Source organism: Acinonyx jubatus, chromosome B3 (genome assembly GCF_027475565.1).
Source record: "Acinonyx jubatus isolate Ajub_Pintada_27869175 chromosome B3, VMU_Ajub_asm_v1.0, whole genome shotgun sequence".
Classification (NCBI taxonomy): Eukaryota; Metazoa; Chordata; class Mammalia; order Carnivora; family Felidae; genus Acinonyx; species Acinonyx jubatus.
This window is the reverse complement of record NC_069386.1, coordinates 28,976,292-28,992,175: the sequence shown is the minus strand read 5'-3', so window position 1 is coordinate 28,992,175 and position 15,884 is coordinate 28,976,292. Positions and strand designations below refer to the sequence as shown.

At 34.5% G+C, this 15,884-nt stretch overlaps 1 protein-coding gene across 5 annotated transcripts in view; it reads left to right on the top strand.

Annotated features, from left to right (window-relative positions):
* Positions 1-15,884, top strand: part of SCAPER (S-phase cyclin A associated protein in the ER) — a 505,210-nt gene that overhangs the window by 163,352 nt on the left and 325,974 nt on the right. For all 5 annotated transcript variants that reach the window (XM_053223692.1, XM_053223691.1, XM_053223689.1 and 2 more), the window contains 3 exons: positions 13,508-13,589; positions 15,068-15,220; positions 15,749-15,856. In XM_053223692.1, coding sequence (XP_053079667.1) covers positions 13,508-13,589; positions 15,068-15,220; positions 15,749-15,856 — 343 coding nt within the window. The remainder of the gene's footprint in view (positions 1-13,507; positions 13,590-15,067; positions 15,221-15,748; positions 15,857-15,884) is intronic.

Below are 15,884 nucleotides of genomic sequence, written 5' to 3'. Positions count from 1 at the left end.
ACTTTCTGTCTATGAATGTGACTACTCTAGGCACCTCATATAAATGGAATCATATGCTATTTGTCTTTTGTGATGTCTTTAAGGTTTTTCCATGTTATAGCATGTGTCAGAATATCCTCCCTTTCTAGGGCTGAATAATATTGCATTGTGTGTATACACTATATTTTGTTTACCCATTCATCTGTCAAGGGACACCTGGATAGCTTCTCCTTTGGGCTGTTGTGAATAAAACTGCTGTACATGTGGGTATATAAATATCTGTTCAGGTCCCTATTTTTAATTTTGGGGGGTATATAGGTAGCCAGAAGTGGAATTGTTGGATCATATGATAAATTTATCTTTCATTTTTTTGTGGAACAGCATACTTTGTTTCTGTAGTGGCTGCTCCATTTTACATTTCCACTGGCACTAAAGTTCTAATTTCTCCATATCATCAGCTTTGCTTTTTTTACTTTTGACTTTTTTTCTTCTTTTTGGGGGAGATAGTAGCCATCCTAATGGGTTGTGAGGTGGCATCTTAATTGTAGTTTTGATTTGCATTCCCCTAATGATAAGTGAGGTTGACTACCTTTTCTTGTACTTAATGTACATTTATATATCATCTTTGGAGAAATGTCTATTCAAAATCTTCGCCTGGTTTTTAATCAGGTTTTTTTTTTCTTGTTGAGTTGTAGAAGTGTCTTTATATATTTTGAATATTGACCCTTATCAGACATTTGATTTGCAAATATTTTCTCCCATTCTGTGGATTGCCTTTTCATTATGTTCTTGTTCAAAAACTTTAAATTTTGATGTATTCCAATTTGTCTGTGTTTTCTTTTGTTGCATGTACATTTGGTGTCATACCCATAAAACCATTGCCAAACTCTCTGCTCCATATGCTTTCTTCTAGGAGTTTTAGTTTTAGGTTTATGTTTAGGTCTTCAATCCATTTTGAATTAATTATTGTATATGTTATAAGGTGGGGGTCTAACTTCATTCTTTTGCATGTGAATATCTTTTCCCAGTATCATCTGTTGAAAAAAATTGTCATTTCCTCATTCGATGGTCTTCCCTTGGCACCCTTATCAAAAATCATTTGATCATATATTTGAGGGTTTATGTATTGGCCTTCTATTCTGTTCCACTGTTGTATAAGTCTTTATACCAGTACTGTAGGTTTGTAATAAGTTTTGAAATCAGGGATCTTTTAGCTTTGTTATTGTTCAAGATTGTTTAGGGTATTCAGGGTCCCATGTGAATTTTAGGATAGATTTTCCCCCCGTTTCTGCAAAAGAAATCATTGAGATTTTGGTAGAGATTCCATTGAATCTGTGACTTGCTTTAGATAGTACTGACATCTTAAAAATATTAAGTCTTCCGATTAATGAATATAGGGTTTTTAAAAATCTTTTTGTGTTTGTATTTTCTGTCAGCAAAGTTGCACATTTCAGTTTACAAGCCTTTTACCTCATTAGTTTATTTTTAATTATATGTGTGTTAACATTTTTTGAAATTTATTTTTGTTAGTTTATTTTTGTTATGCTGTTATAAATAAAATCTCCTTAAAAAAATTTTTTTTAAACATGTATGTTGCTGGTGTTTAGAAATACCATTGATTTAGACGTAGGGCTGCCATAGCAATCTTGAGAAAGAACAAAGATGGAGGTTTCATAATCCCAGATTTCAATATGTCTTACAAAGCTGTAGTAATCAAAATAGTATAGTACTGGCACAAAAATAGGCACATAGATCAATGGGACAGAATAGAGATCCCAGAAATAAACCATGTTTATATGGTCAACTAATCTATGACAAAGAAGGCAAGAATGTATAATGGGAAAAAGACCATCTTTTCAACAAATGGTGCTGGGAAAACTGAAGAGCTACATGGAAAGTAATGAAATTGGACCCACCTTCTTATACCATACAGAAAAATAAACTTAAAATGGATTAAAGACCTAAATGTGAGACTGAAGGCATAAAACTCCTAGAAGGAACATAGGCAGTAATTTCTTTGACATCAGCCATAGAAACATTTTTTCTAGATAGGTCTTCTCAGGCAAGGGAAACAAATGCAAAATCAAATTATTGGAACTATACCAAAATATAAAGATTTTGCACAGCAAAGGCAACCATCAACAAAATGACAAGGCAGGCTACAGATTGGGAGAAGATAATTGCAAAGAATATATCCAATAAGGGATTAATATCCAAAATATATAAAAAACTTATACAAGTCAACACAAGAAAAAAACAAGTAATCCAATTAAAAATGGGCAGAAGACCTGAATAGATATTTTTCCAAAGAAGACATATATAGATGGCCAACAGACATATGAAAAGCTGCTCAACCTCACTAATCATCTGGGAAATGCAAATCAAAGCCACAGATATTACCTTAAACCTGTGAGAATGGCTAGAATCAAAAAGATAAGAAATAACAAGTTTTGGTGAGGATGTGGAGAAAAAAGAACTCCAATGCACTGTTGGCAGGAATGTAAATTGGTACATACATTATGAAAAACAATATAGAGATTTCTATCAAAAATTGAAAAATAGAAATAGTATATGATCTAGTAATTCTGCAGATGATTTACCCAAAGAAAATAAATACACTAATTTGAAAAGATTTATACACCCTTGTGTTTATGGCAGTATTACTTATAATAGTGAAGATTTATGGAATCAACTCAATAGTCCATTGATAGATGAATGGATAATGAAGACGTGATGCACATGTGTGTGTGCGCATATGCACACACACATGCATATTGAATATGACTCAGCCATAAGAAAGTATGACATATTGCCATTGGAGCAACAAGAATGGACCTAGAGGGTATAATGCTAAATGAAATCAGTCAGAAGAAGACTAAAACTATGTGATTTCTCTCACATGTGGAATTTAAGAAACAAAACAGATGAATGTAGGGGAAGGGAAAAGAAGAAAAGAGGGAAGCAAACCAAAAGTGACTCTTAACTACAGAGAGCAAAGTGACGATTGATGGAGGGAAGTGGGTGTGGGGGAGGTGTGTTAAATAGGTGATGGGTATTGAAAAGTGCACTTGTGATGAGCACTGGGTGTTATATGTAAGTGATGAATCATTAAATTCTACTCTTGAAAACAAGGTTGTATGTTTTTTAAAATCATGGAGTTGAATTTATCAAATGTTTTATCTCCTTATATAGATATATTCATGTAAAATATCTCCTTTAATCTGATCTAATGTGATGATTAATTTTTTAATATGTAATCAAGCCTGCATTCCTGGGATAAACCCAACTTGGTTTTGATGTAGTATAGGAATTTGTTCATATAAGTATGGTTTTTAACTTAAAGGGTGAGATAACCCTATATTTTTTTAATTAATAAACATTTTTCTGAACTATAACATAACAGAATAATACACAAATGAATAAATCTGCAGCTTGGTGAATTGTCACCATGCCCCTGTATCCTCTAACCTGGTCAAAATATGGAACATTTAGCAGCACCACAGGATCCCTCCCATGTATCTTCCAAATTACCACCCCTTCTTCAACCTTAATAATAATCACTATACAAGCTTCTTGCACTTTTTAGCCTAATTGGTTTTGTGCCTAGGAATGAGGTTGCTGGTCTCTGGGTTATTGCAAATGTTCTGCATTAGTAAACACTGCCAAATTGTTTACCAATATAGTTGTACAGTTTACATTTTCACTAGCATTTTGAATATTCTCGATGCTCTATATTGTTGTCTAAAATTGGAGTAGACAGTTTTTAAGAAAATTTTTTTACAATTTTATTGTGATATAATTGACATATGAAAAATTGCATTTATTAAAGTGTACTATTTCATGAGTTTTCACATATGTAATCTCTGAAACCATCAGCATGATTAAGGTAATGAACATAACCATCATCCCTCCAGATTTTCTCGCGCTGTTTGATAGTCCATCTCTCCTTCCCTCTACCCTCCTCTCCAGACAGCCAATGATTTACTTTCTCTTTTGTCTTTCACTTTCTTTTGCTCAGCATTATTATTTTGAGATTCCTTCAGATTGTTACTTGTACATACAGCTTCTTTTTTATTGCTAATTAGTATAGATCCATATACTAATCATGCATTTTTCTATTGATAGAAATTTGGGTTTATTCCACTTTTTTGGTCATTATAAATAAGCTTTTCTGAACGTTTGTGTATGAGTACTTTTTGTGGACATATGCTTTCATTTCTCTTGGGCAAATAGCTAGGAGATGGATGGCTGGGTTATAGGGTTGAAGTATGTTTAACTTTTTAAGAAACTACAAAATGTTTTTCCAAAATTAGTCACACCATTTTACATACCCACTAGTAGTGAAGGAGTTTCAGTTTCTTCAAAGCCTTGACAACACTTGGTGGATCAGTTTTTTAAACGTATGCCTTTCTAGTTGGAATATTGTGCTGTTTTATTGTGATTGTAATTTGCATTTCTCTGATGACTAATGTTCAGCATCTTTGCATGTGCTTATTAGCCATTCATCTATCTTCTTTGGTAAAACATCTACTCATATCTTTTGCCCATTTTTCAAGTGAGTCCTTCATTATTATTGAATTGTAAAAATTCTTTATATATTCTGGATTCCCATCCTTTCAGGTATGACTTAGAATTTGTGGCTTATCTTTTTATCTTTTAAATAGTTATTTGATGTGCAAAAGTTTTAATTTTAATAAAACCCAATATGTTAAACTTGTTTTATGTATGAAGCTTTTGGTATCATATCTAAGAAATCTTGCCAAACTCAGAATCACAAAGATTATTTTTCACACATTTTCTTTAAGAAGTGTTTCAGTTTGGCACTTACATTTAGGTCTATAAGTCCATTTTTCTTGTGACTTTATTTAATTTAATGACTTTTAGTGTAGTTGACACACAGTGTTACGTTAGTTTCAGGTCTACAACTTAGTGACTTGACAAGTTTATACATTACGCTTTGTTTGCCACACGTGTAGCTACCATTTGTCCTGTTACATCACTATTACAGTATCATTGACTGTATTCCTTATGCTGTGCCTTTTATTCCCATGACTTATTCATTCCGTAACTGGAAACCTGTATCTCCCTATCGCCTTCACCCATTTTGCCCAACTCTCCATATCCCTCCCTTCTGGCAGCCATCAGTTTTCTATATTAATAGGTCTGATTCTGATTTTGTTTGTTTGTTCATGTATTCTTTTCCTTTTAAGGTAACTTTTATGTATGGTATGAAACAAAGATCTAAATTTATTTGCATATGGATATCTATCACAGCATCATTTGTTGAAAGACTATTCTTTCACCATTTATTGCCTTGCCACCTGTTCAAGATCAATTAGTCATACATGTAAGGGTTTATTTATGGATCTGTGCTGTTCTATTCATATGTATATTTCTATTCTTATGCCAGTACCAGACTGTCAATTACTGTGGCTTCATAGCAAGTTTTGGAATCATGCTATGTAAGTTCTCTTACTTTGTCTCTTTCAAAACTGTATTTTCATGTAAGTTTTAGGTTTGCCAGTTTCTACAAAATAGCTTGCAGGGATTTTGGTAGGAATTGCCTTGAATCTATAGATCATTGTGGGAAGAGTTGCCATCTTTACAATATTGTATATTCCGATCCATGAATATGATATCTCTATATCTCCTTTAATTTATCTCAATAGTGTTTTATAGTTTTTAGTTATAGTTCTAATTTGTAGGTCTTGCACTTTTTTTCTTAAATGTATTCTAAGTACTCTTCTTGAAGTCATTGTGATTGGAATTATTTTCTTTATTTTTGGTAGTATTTGTTGCTAGTATACAGAAAGACAATCAATTTTTTATATATTTCATTTTACAACTTTGTTTTTTTATTACCTGCTCAGTTTTCTTACTAGTTTTGATGGTGTTTTCTTTTTGTTGTTGTTGTTTTTCCTTAGGATGTTTTACATATAGACTCACATCATCTGGAAATTACAAGTGTTATACTTCTTGCCTTCTAGTATGAATGTCTTTTTTTTTTCCATTGTCTTTTTGCACTGGCTACATGCCAGCGTATAATTTTAGTAGAGGCTGTGACATTGTATATACTTACTTTGTTCTTAATTTTAGTAGTGAAGCATTTAGTCTTTCCCTGTTACCAATGATGTTAGTTGTAGGTTTTTCTTAAATCCCCATTATTAGATTGAGGAAATTCTCTTGTATTTCTAGTTTGTTGAGTGCTTTTTAGCATGAATGGACTGAGTTTTGTTAAATAAATGCACTTTTTTTTTTTTGCACATCCATTAGGAGGATTGTGCAGAGTTTTTTTGTATGTTGTAGTTATTACATTAATTCATTTTCAATATTAAACCAACCTTGCATGCCTGAGTTAATTCCTACTTGGTCATGGTGTATACTCATTTTTATATGTTCCTAATTTCTTGTTAAGGATATTTACATGAGGGATATTGGTGTATAATTTTCTTGTGATGTCTTTGGTTTTCATTCCTCATAGAATATGATGGAAGTGGTTTTTCTTGCACTATTTAGGGGAACTGTTTGTGTTAGGATCAGCATTATTTTTTTAAATATAATTTGCCAGAGAATCTGTCTAGGCTTGGATTTTTCTTTTGGGGGAGATTTTAAATTACCAGCTCATTTTTTTTTTTTTTTATGTTTCAAGTTTTATTAAATTCTGGTTAGTTAAGAGATTCATCACTTACATATAACACACAGTGCTCATCACAACAAGTGCCCTCCTTAATACCCATCACCTATTTAGCATTTTATGGTCTATTGGGATTTTTTTGTTTCTTATTCAGTCAGCTTTCATAATTTGTGTCTTATTAGGAATTTGACCTTTCCATTTAAGTTCTCTATTTTTATATATTTATAAAGTTCATTATTTCTAATAAGTAATTTCACTATGATCTATAGTGAAGTCTCTTTCATTCCTAATTTTTGTTTACTTTGGGTTTCATTAGCTCTGCTTTTCCTACTTTTATGAGGTTGAATCTTTTAAATTTTTTTTTTTAATGTTTATTTATTTTGAGACAGAGAGAGAGCATGAACAGGGGAGGGTCAGAGAGAGAGGGAGACACAGAATCTGAAGCAGGCTCCAAGCTCTGAGCTGTCAGCACAGAGCCCGACGCGGGGCTCGAACTCAGGGACCGTGAGATCATGACCTCAGCCGAAGTCGGACGCTTAACCGGCTGAGGCACCCAGGCGCCCCTATGAGGTTGAATCTTTAGTTGATAGATTTTATATATTTCTAAATTCCCTTTTAAATTTTAAAAATTAAAAAAAAATTTTTAATGTTAATTTGAGAGAGAGAGAGAAAGCGTGAGTGGGGGAGGGGGAGAGGGAGAGGGAGAGGGAGACGGAGGATCTGAAGCAGGCTCCGCAGAGAGCCCTAGGTAGGGCGTGAACTCACAAACCATGAGTTCATGACCAGAGCCAAAGTTGGATGCTTAACTGACTGAGCCACCCAGGTGCCCCTATTTCTACTTTCCTAATTCAAACATTTAAGGGTATAAAGTTTTTTCTCAGCACTTCTTTAACTTCATCCCATCAATTTTGATATGTTAATTTTAATTAAAGATATTTTCTAATATTTTTTAGACTTTTTTGATACATGAATTATTTAGAATCATGCTTAGTTTCCAAATATTTGGTGATATTTTCTGTTGTTTTATAATTAAATCTTTTGTAGTCGAGGAATATTCTTTGTATAATTTTAGTCCCTTTAAATTCATTGAGATTATTTTATGACCTTGAATGTAAACTATTCTGGAGAAAGTCCTACACGCTGTTGTAAAGTGTTTGTGTTCTGCTGTTGTTGGGTCAAGTGTTTGTGGGTTTTTTTTTGTTTTTTTTTTTAATGCTTTACTTATTTTGAGAGAGAGAGAGAGAGAGAGCGGGGAAGGGGCAGAGAAAGAGAGAGAGAATCCCAAGCAAGCTCTGCACTGTCAATGCAGAACCTGATCTGTGGGGCTCAGTCCCATAAACCTGTGAAATCATGACCTGAACTGAAATCAAGAACCTGATGCTTAACAAACTGAACCACTCAGGCACCCAGGATGGAGTATTCTTTAAATGTCAGTTAAGTTAGTTGGTAGTTTTGTCTAGGCTTCTGTATACTTACTGATTTTCTGTCTAGTTTTATTAATTTCTGATAGACTGTTATGGAATTCCCCTGGAAAGCCATCTGGCCCTGGACTCTTGTTTTTTGGCAGATTTTTGATTACTAATTCGATTTCCTTACTGGTTATGGGTCTGTTCAAATTTTCTATTTCTTCCTGTTTCAGTTTTGGTAGTGTATATGTTTCTAGGAATTTGTCCATTTCTTCCAGATTGCCCATTTTATTGGCATATAATTTCTCATAATATTCTCTTATTATTGTTTTTATTTCTACTCTGTTGGTTGTGATCTCTCCCCTTTCATTCTTCATTTTATTTATTTGGGTCCTTTCCTTTTTCTTTTCAATCAAACTGGCTAGTGGTTTATCGATTTTGTTAATTCTTGCAAAGAACCAGCTTCTGGTTTCATTGATGTGTTCTATTTTTTGGGTTTTGATAGCATTAATTTCTGCTCTAATCTTTATTATTTCCTGTCTTCTGCCGGTTTTGAGTTTTATTTGCTATTCTTTTTCCAGCTCTTTAAGGTGTAAGGTTAGGTTCTGTATCTGAGACCTTTCTTCCTTCTTTAGGAAAGCCTAGATTGCTGTATACTTTCCTCTTATGACTGCCTTTGCTGCATCCCAGAAGTTTTGGGTTGTGGTGTTATCACTTTCATTGACTTCCATATGCTTTTGAAATACTGTTGAATTGTCTATTTATATTCTCAGTTTTGACAATTTTTGCTTTGTGTATTTTGGTGTCTCAATGTTAGGGGCATATAATATCTTCCTTGGGTATTGACCCTTCTATCATTATGAAATGTTCCCCTTTCACATTAAAACAAAAATATTTCTTGCTATAAAGTCAATTTTTTTTCTATTTTAAATATAGCCATGGCTATAGTTTACATGAAATGTCTTTTTCTGTCCTTCTACATTCATACTTTTGTGCCTTTTTTATCTAACCTGTGTCTCTTATGGTCTAAATAAAGTTGAAGTTACTTTTTGATCTAGTCTGCTAGCTTCTGCTTTTTCATGAAAGTGTTTTGTCCATTCTCATTGAATATAATTATTGATATAATTACATTTATATTTTCTATTTTGATGCTTGTTTTCTATACGTCTCAAGTTTTTTTTGTTCTCTTACTACTGCTTTTTTTCTTAATACTTTTTTAGTGTGTTATTTAAATTTTTCTCTTGATTTTTAAAACTATTATTTTAGTTGTTTGCTTAGTGGTTGCTCTCTTTACTACAGTACAAAGTAAAGAAGTAGATTATTAAAATCTACTTTTGATTAAAACAAACTTAATTTTGGTAAGATAGAGTAACTTTGTTCCACTATAGGTCTATATCCTTTTCCTCTAGTGTTGTCCTTGTCACATATATCTATATATGTGGTAAACTCAACCATCCAGTGATAGAATTATCTCTTTAGTAGTGTCACATTTTTCAAAGAAATTAGAGTAAAAGAGAAAATACATTTATAAGTTCCTTTATACTAATTAACATATTTACCATTTCTGGTGTACTTAATTTTCTTTGTTTATGGATTCAGGTTACTTTTTGGCATAATTTCTCTTTAGCTAGATGGCCTTTCTTCAGTATTTTCTACGAAAGGAGTTTTGCTGTCATTGAATTATCTTGGTATTCACTTATCTAGGAATATTTTGCCTTCATTTTGTTTCTGTTTTTAAAAATTTTTGTTGAAGTATCATTGGTGTTTTCCTTCATTCTGAATGATATTTTTGGCAGATTTATTTAGAGTTCTTGTTTTTTTTCTTTTTTGTTTTCAGTAGTTTGAATTTTTTGACTTCTGTTTTTTTCTGATGAAAAGTTAGCCATTAATCATATTGGTTTTTCCTCTGTATATGGTGAGTTGTTTTTTTCTTCCTGCTCTCAGAATTTTCTGCCTGTGTGTAACCAGTTTCATTCTGATTTGTCTAGGTTTATTGTCTTCATGGTTATTCTGTTCTGTACATATCAAGTTTGGGAAGTGTTTGGCCATTATTTGTTCAGATATTTGTCATTTCTCTTCTGAGTTGTCACAGTTTCTTAAACTTTGCATGGTTTTGATGACCTTGACAGTTTTAGGTAGTGGTCAGGTATATTGTAGAGTGTTCCTCAGGTAGGACTTGTCTGATGGTCTTCTTATGGTGAAATTGCTGTTATAGCTTTTGGGGAAGAAGAGCACAGACGTGACTGTGAATTACCACTTGTAACATGTCAGAGGTTCATGCTATCAATTGGACTTATCACTGATTTTATTAACCTTGATCACTTGGGTAAGCTAGTGTTTGTCAGGTTTCTCCATTGTTACTGTAAAAATTTCTCTATGCTGTCCCCGGTGGAAGCAAGCCACTAAGCATAGGCCATGCTGAAAAGGTGGGGAATTATTCTTTACCTCCTTGAGGGAAGAATTCCTACGTTAATTGTTTATAATTTTTCTGTACAGGACAGTTGTCTATTCTCTCCTATTTATTCATTTAAGTGTTTTTTTTTAATGTCAGTGTGGACTTATATATATTTATTTTATACATTGTGCTGTAAACCAGTATTATTTATATTGTTACTCAAATTGTTCCAGCTTTGGACATTGGGAGCTATTTCATATGGAATCATCCATTTGTTTAAGGATTCTTGGTTCCTTTTATTGGAAAGGTTTTTAAAAAAACTTTCTATTTTTCTGTTGAGATTCCCTATTTGTTGAATCATTGCCATAATATTTTTCTTTAGTTTGGCATACTTTCTTTTACTTCTTTGAACATATTTGTAACAGCTGTTTTGTAGTCTTTGTCTACTAAATACAGCATATAGCCTCATTCAGGGACAGTTTCAATTGACTGCTTTTTCTTTTCTTTTTTTTTTTTTTATGTTTATTTTTCAGAGAGTACGAGAGAAAGCATACGTGGGGGAGGGACAGAGAGAGGGAGGGAGAGAGAGAGCATCCCAAGCAGGCTCCACACTGTCAATGTGGAGCCCAGTGCGGGGCTTGAACTCACAAACTGTGAGATTGTGACCTGAGCTGAAGTCTGATGCTTAACTGACTGAACCACCCAGGCGCCCCTAGTTGACTGATTTTTTCAAAGCCTGGTCATGCTTCTTTGTATGTCTCATAATTTATGATTGTTTCTTTTCCTGTTATTTTTGTCTTTTGTGAGTTTATGCCTATTCTATTCATTTCTTGTGGTTTTTTGGAAGGGAACAGAAATAAATATGTTTTCAACATGCCGTGTGTATTTTTTATTTATTTTATTTATTTTAAATTTTAGTTAACATACAATGCAATATTGGTTTCAGGAGTAGAATTCAGTGATTCATCATTTATATGCAACACCCAGTACTCAGCACAAGTGCCCTCCTTAATACGAATCACCCATCTAGCTCATCTCCCACCCACCTCCCTCCAACAACCCTCAGTTTGTTCTCTGTCATTGAGAGTTTCTTGTGGTTTGTTTCCCTCTCTCATCTTCTTCCCCTACCCTTCCTTCCCCTATGTTCATCTGTTTTGTTGTTTAAATTCCATGTGAGTGAAATCATATGGTAATTATCTTTCTCTGTTTGACTTATCTCTCTTAGCATAATACCTTCTAGTTCCATCAATGTCATTGTAAATGGCAAGATTTCATTCTTTTTGCTGGCTAATATTCAAGTGTGTGTGTGTGTGTGTGTCACACACACACACACACACAAACCCCACATCTTACTTTACCCATTCATCATTTGATGGACATTTGGGCTCCCCATAATATGCTATTGTTAAGAATGGTGCTATAAACATTGGGGTGCATATACCCCTTTGAATCTGTATTTTTGTATCCTTTGGGTAAATACCTAATAGTGCCATTGCTGGATCAAAGGGTAGTAAAAGTAAACAGTAAGCTAGATCTTTTTTCCCCTAGATCTGAAGCTTTGTATACTTTTTGATCCATAGACTTGGTGCAAGCAAGTTGCTTATGCTGTTTTTCTGGGGAAGAGGCCTGCTGTGCTGATTCTCAGGCTGACTTGTTGCAGTGGAAATGTGCCTTCAGGGCATGGGGGGGGGTGGGGCTTGGTGTAAACAGCTCTGGCCTCTGCTAGTTGATATAGTTTTGCTCCCTGAGGGCTCTCCATGCTGATGGGTGAGTTGAATATGGCTGTGCTCCCCTCTCTAGCCCCAGAGCTGAAAGATAATGCCTCCTACTCTTCAGGGAACCCTCACAGAAGAACAATCAGTCACCCCTCTTGTCACCCCTGTTTCAGTCAGAACCCTGCATTCACTCTACCTGTGTCCTAGCTTCTTTATCTCAGGCCCATGACTGAGTTTCAGAACTCCTCCAAATTTTAGGGACTCTGTAGGCATGGACCATTGCTTTTTTTCTGGGGGAGGGCCTTGGAATGCTTTTGCTGGCCTGTGGGAGGAAAACAGTGGCAGGACTGTAGCAGTTCAGGGTTTATGTCAAAATGTAGCAGAACACCAACAACTCTGCTTGCTGCCCTCAGCCTTTATTCTGCTCCTGTGCCTGGATGTAGTGCAGCACCTTTGCCCCACCTGTCCTTTTTGTGACCGAGGGGGTCCTCAGACCACACTGGCTGTCACTCCTGGGATTCCTCCCTGCTTTGCTACTTGGGCACCTTTAAGCCAGGCAATTCCTCCACTGTAGCAGACTTCTACAAGTTCAGATTTTGCACTCCACTGCTTATAATACTTTGCGATAGCCTCCATAAGTAGGCTCCCTCCCCACTGCTATACCCACAGCTATGTTTCCCCCAAGACCACTCTCTGCACCTCCTGCCTTCCAAAAGGTGGTTGCTTTTCTACTTGTAGACTTGCAGTTTTTGTTTTCTTAGACCTCTGGTTGATTTCTTGGGTGTTAAGAATGATTTTTATCAAATCATTGTGAGGTCTGTTTGGTGTTTTGGAGGAACAAGACAAGCTTAGGATCTCCCTACTTGTTGCCAATTTAACTCCTCCCTCTCAACATGCCATATTTAAATGAGAGTTCCAGTGGTAGTTAGTATTTAAATCCATACCTGGGTCTGTGTCCAGAAATCTATTATTTTTAAATTTCTTTTTAACATTTATTTATTTTTGACAGGGAGAGAGTGCTGTCAGGGGAGGTGCAGAGAGAGAGAGGGATTTGAAGCAGGCTCTATGCTGGCAGCAGAAAACCCAATGTGGGCTGGAGCTCATGAACCATGAGATCAAGACCTGAGCTGAAGTCAGATGCTTAACTGACTGAGCCACCCAGATGCCTCCAGAAACCTATTTTTATAACTGAAAACTTGTGTTGCTTTTTAAACATTTATTGAGCAGTGTATTTGGGACATAGGCACTCAGAAAGATTATTTTAAAAACTAATAATCCTGTAGAATATATAAGCCTATGTATCCTAATCATTTTTAACCGCGTGAAGTTCGATTCTCCAAGCAGTTGAGTGTATCATTTTTTTACTGTCTTCTTACAGAGATAGGGAAGAGCGATTGGCTGCACTCACAGCTGCTCAACAAGAAGCAATGGAAGAGCTCCAAAAAAAAATTCAGCTTAAGGTAAGGATAGTATATATTTCCATTTGAAATTTTACAGCTTTCAATGGCACATGAGATTGAATCTTTTATTTAAGGGATTGTATAACATTTTAATTTGTATTCTTAATATTTGGTTAATAAGATTTACATGATTTGGTTTTGGTCCATTCTAATTCAACTGTCTGAAAAATTTATTTTAATATGATAAAATGATGAGTATAATTAAAGGAATTTTAACTTTCCTGTTTTTACTAACCAATTTGTTAGTGACTTGAAGGCATTACTCTTTGGTTTCTGATACTTATACTTTTTAATTATTTACAAATAAACAAAAAATGATTAGTATAATTAGTTTCACTTGATTTTCAGTGCCTATGAATTGTGCGATTGTAACTTGGGAAATTGTGATAAACTGCTGTTTTCTAGAAAATCTTTACCATTAGTAATACAGTTTCTAGCAGTATGTTTTACACTGTGTAACAATTACTTATACATTGTCTCCTCACAGAGATAGTACATTCCATAAGGTAGAGGGCCATATTTTATCACAGGACTTTATCATTCACTAAAACTTAATGTACCAAAAATCTGTTGAGCCTTGTAGTAGACGTGGGGTTAATGAGATGAGTAAGTCATGATTCTAAATTCCAAGAAACTCTTAATGTAGTGTGAGAATCAGTTGCTAAACAGATAATTTCCATATGGACATATTACTTGGAGTACTATGAAAGTATGGATGAGGACACTGAGTTTAATATGAAGCATTTCAGAAGTCAGGAAAAAATTTTAGAGAATAACTCCTGAGCTGAATCTTGAATGGGTAGGAGAATAGGTAGGTGGGTGGGATGACATTTCCAATCATATGAAAAAGTACGAGTGTTAAGTCAGAATTCTGGAATTGTGTTTTTTCAGCTTGGTTATGTTTTTTGTTCTGGGGGTAAGTCACTGGAGGTGTGGAGCAACCAGAAATGGTGGTGTGGAGTTGGTGTGGTAGAAGTCTGCATCATGATGGGGTTTGTCTGCTATGAGGATATGCTTGGTCTTTACGTAGGGGTCAACATTTCCGAAAGTGTGTTCCCAGAAGTGCTTCTCAAAACTGTGTTGTAGTCAATTAAGTGTGTAAAATGTTTTTTAGTATGAGCTAAGCTTATTGAGTCACAATGCACAGAGACATACTACAGGCTCCATATAGTTCAGTGTTAAAAACCTGTTTTGCTTTAATGTAGTGTTTTCCAAATTTATTTGCAGATAGAACCTTTTCCACAAAGCACTTACAATATCATGGTGTTGTTCCAAAAAGCACACTCTAAGAGACGTTACTGTGCATGTAGGAGATATTAAAGGGCTTTGTGTAAATTCTTATTCTTAGTGTTCATGTCAACATTGACTGAAGACATTTCTTCTATTATTGTAGAAACTTTAATGGAAATACTGTTTTTTTAAGTTCTCCGTATAATTTGCATCATTTTTATATTCTCACGCTTTGACTTCATTCACAGCATGATGAAAGCATTCGAAGGCACATGGAACAGATTGAACAAAGAAAAGAAAAAGCTGCTGAGTTAAGCAGTGGGCGGCATGCAAATACTGATTATGCCCCCAAACTGACTCCTTATGAAAGAAAGAAGCAGTGTTCCCTCTGTAATGTCCTGGTAGGTTGTCATTACTAATATTGTGATGATATGATTTATTACTAAAGTTTGTTAAACTATGGAAATATATTCTCCCGGTCTTTTAAAATGCATATGATTTTAAACCGTGGATTTCTTTCATGATTTTTATGCTAAGTAAGTAGTATAAAAATAGCATTGGCATTTAAGAGTATCAGTGCAAAGTGCCAGAGTAATGCAATTGCTGCTAAAATGGATATATACCTGCTTAATTGATAGCCCAAGCAATATTTTTGGGTACTGGAATCAAAAAAGAAAAAGGCATTTTCAGTCTTGAAATTTGAACTCTGATACTTAGAAGAAATGATATCCTGTTAAGGTTGGTTACAATGGCATGATTTTTCTTATGTATCTTCTAGAGGATTCTCAGAGTTGTGTTTTAAAGAAAATATTTTTAGCCTAGTATGTAAAGGCTAGTGTGATATCAACATGCATATAATACACTGGCCTGAATATATAATTAGATATAATTATATGTTGATTACAATTGCTTTGATTTTATGCTTTTAGATCTCTTCAGAGGTGTATCTTTTTAGCCATATTAAAGGAAAAAAACACCAGCAAGCCGTAAGAGAGAATAGCAGCATTCAAGGGCGTGAACTTTCAGATGAAGAAGTGGTAAGCTTTACTTCTGTTCATTTCCACA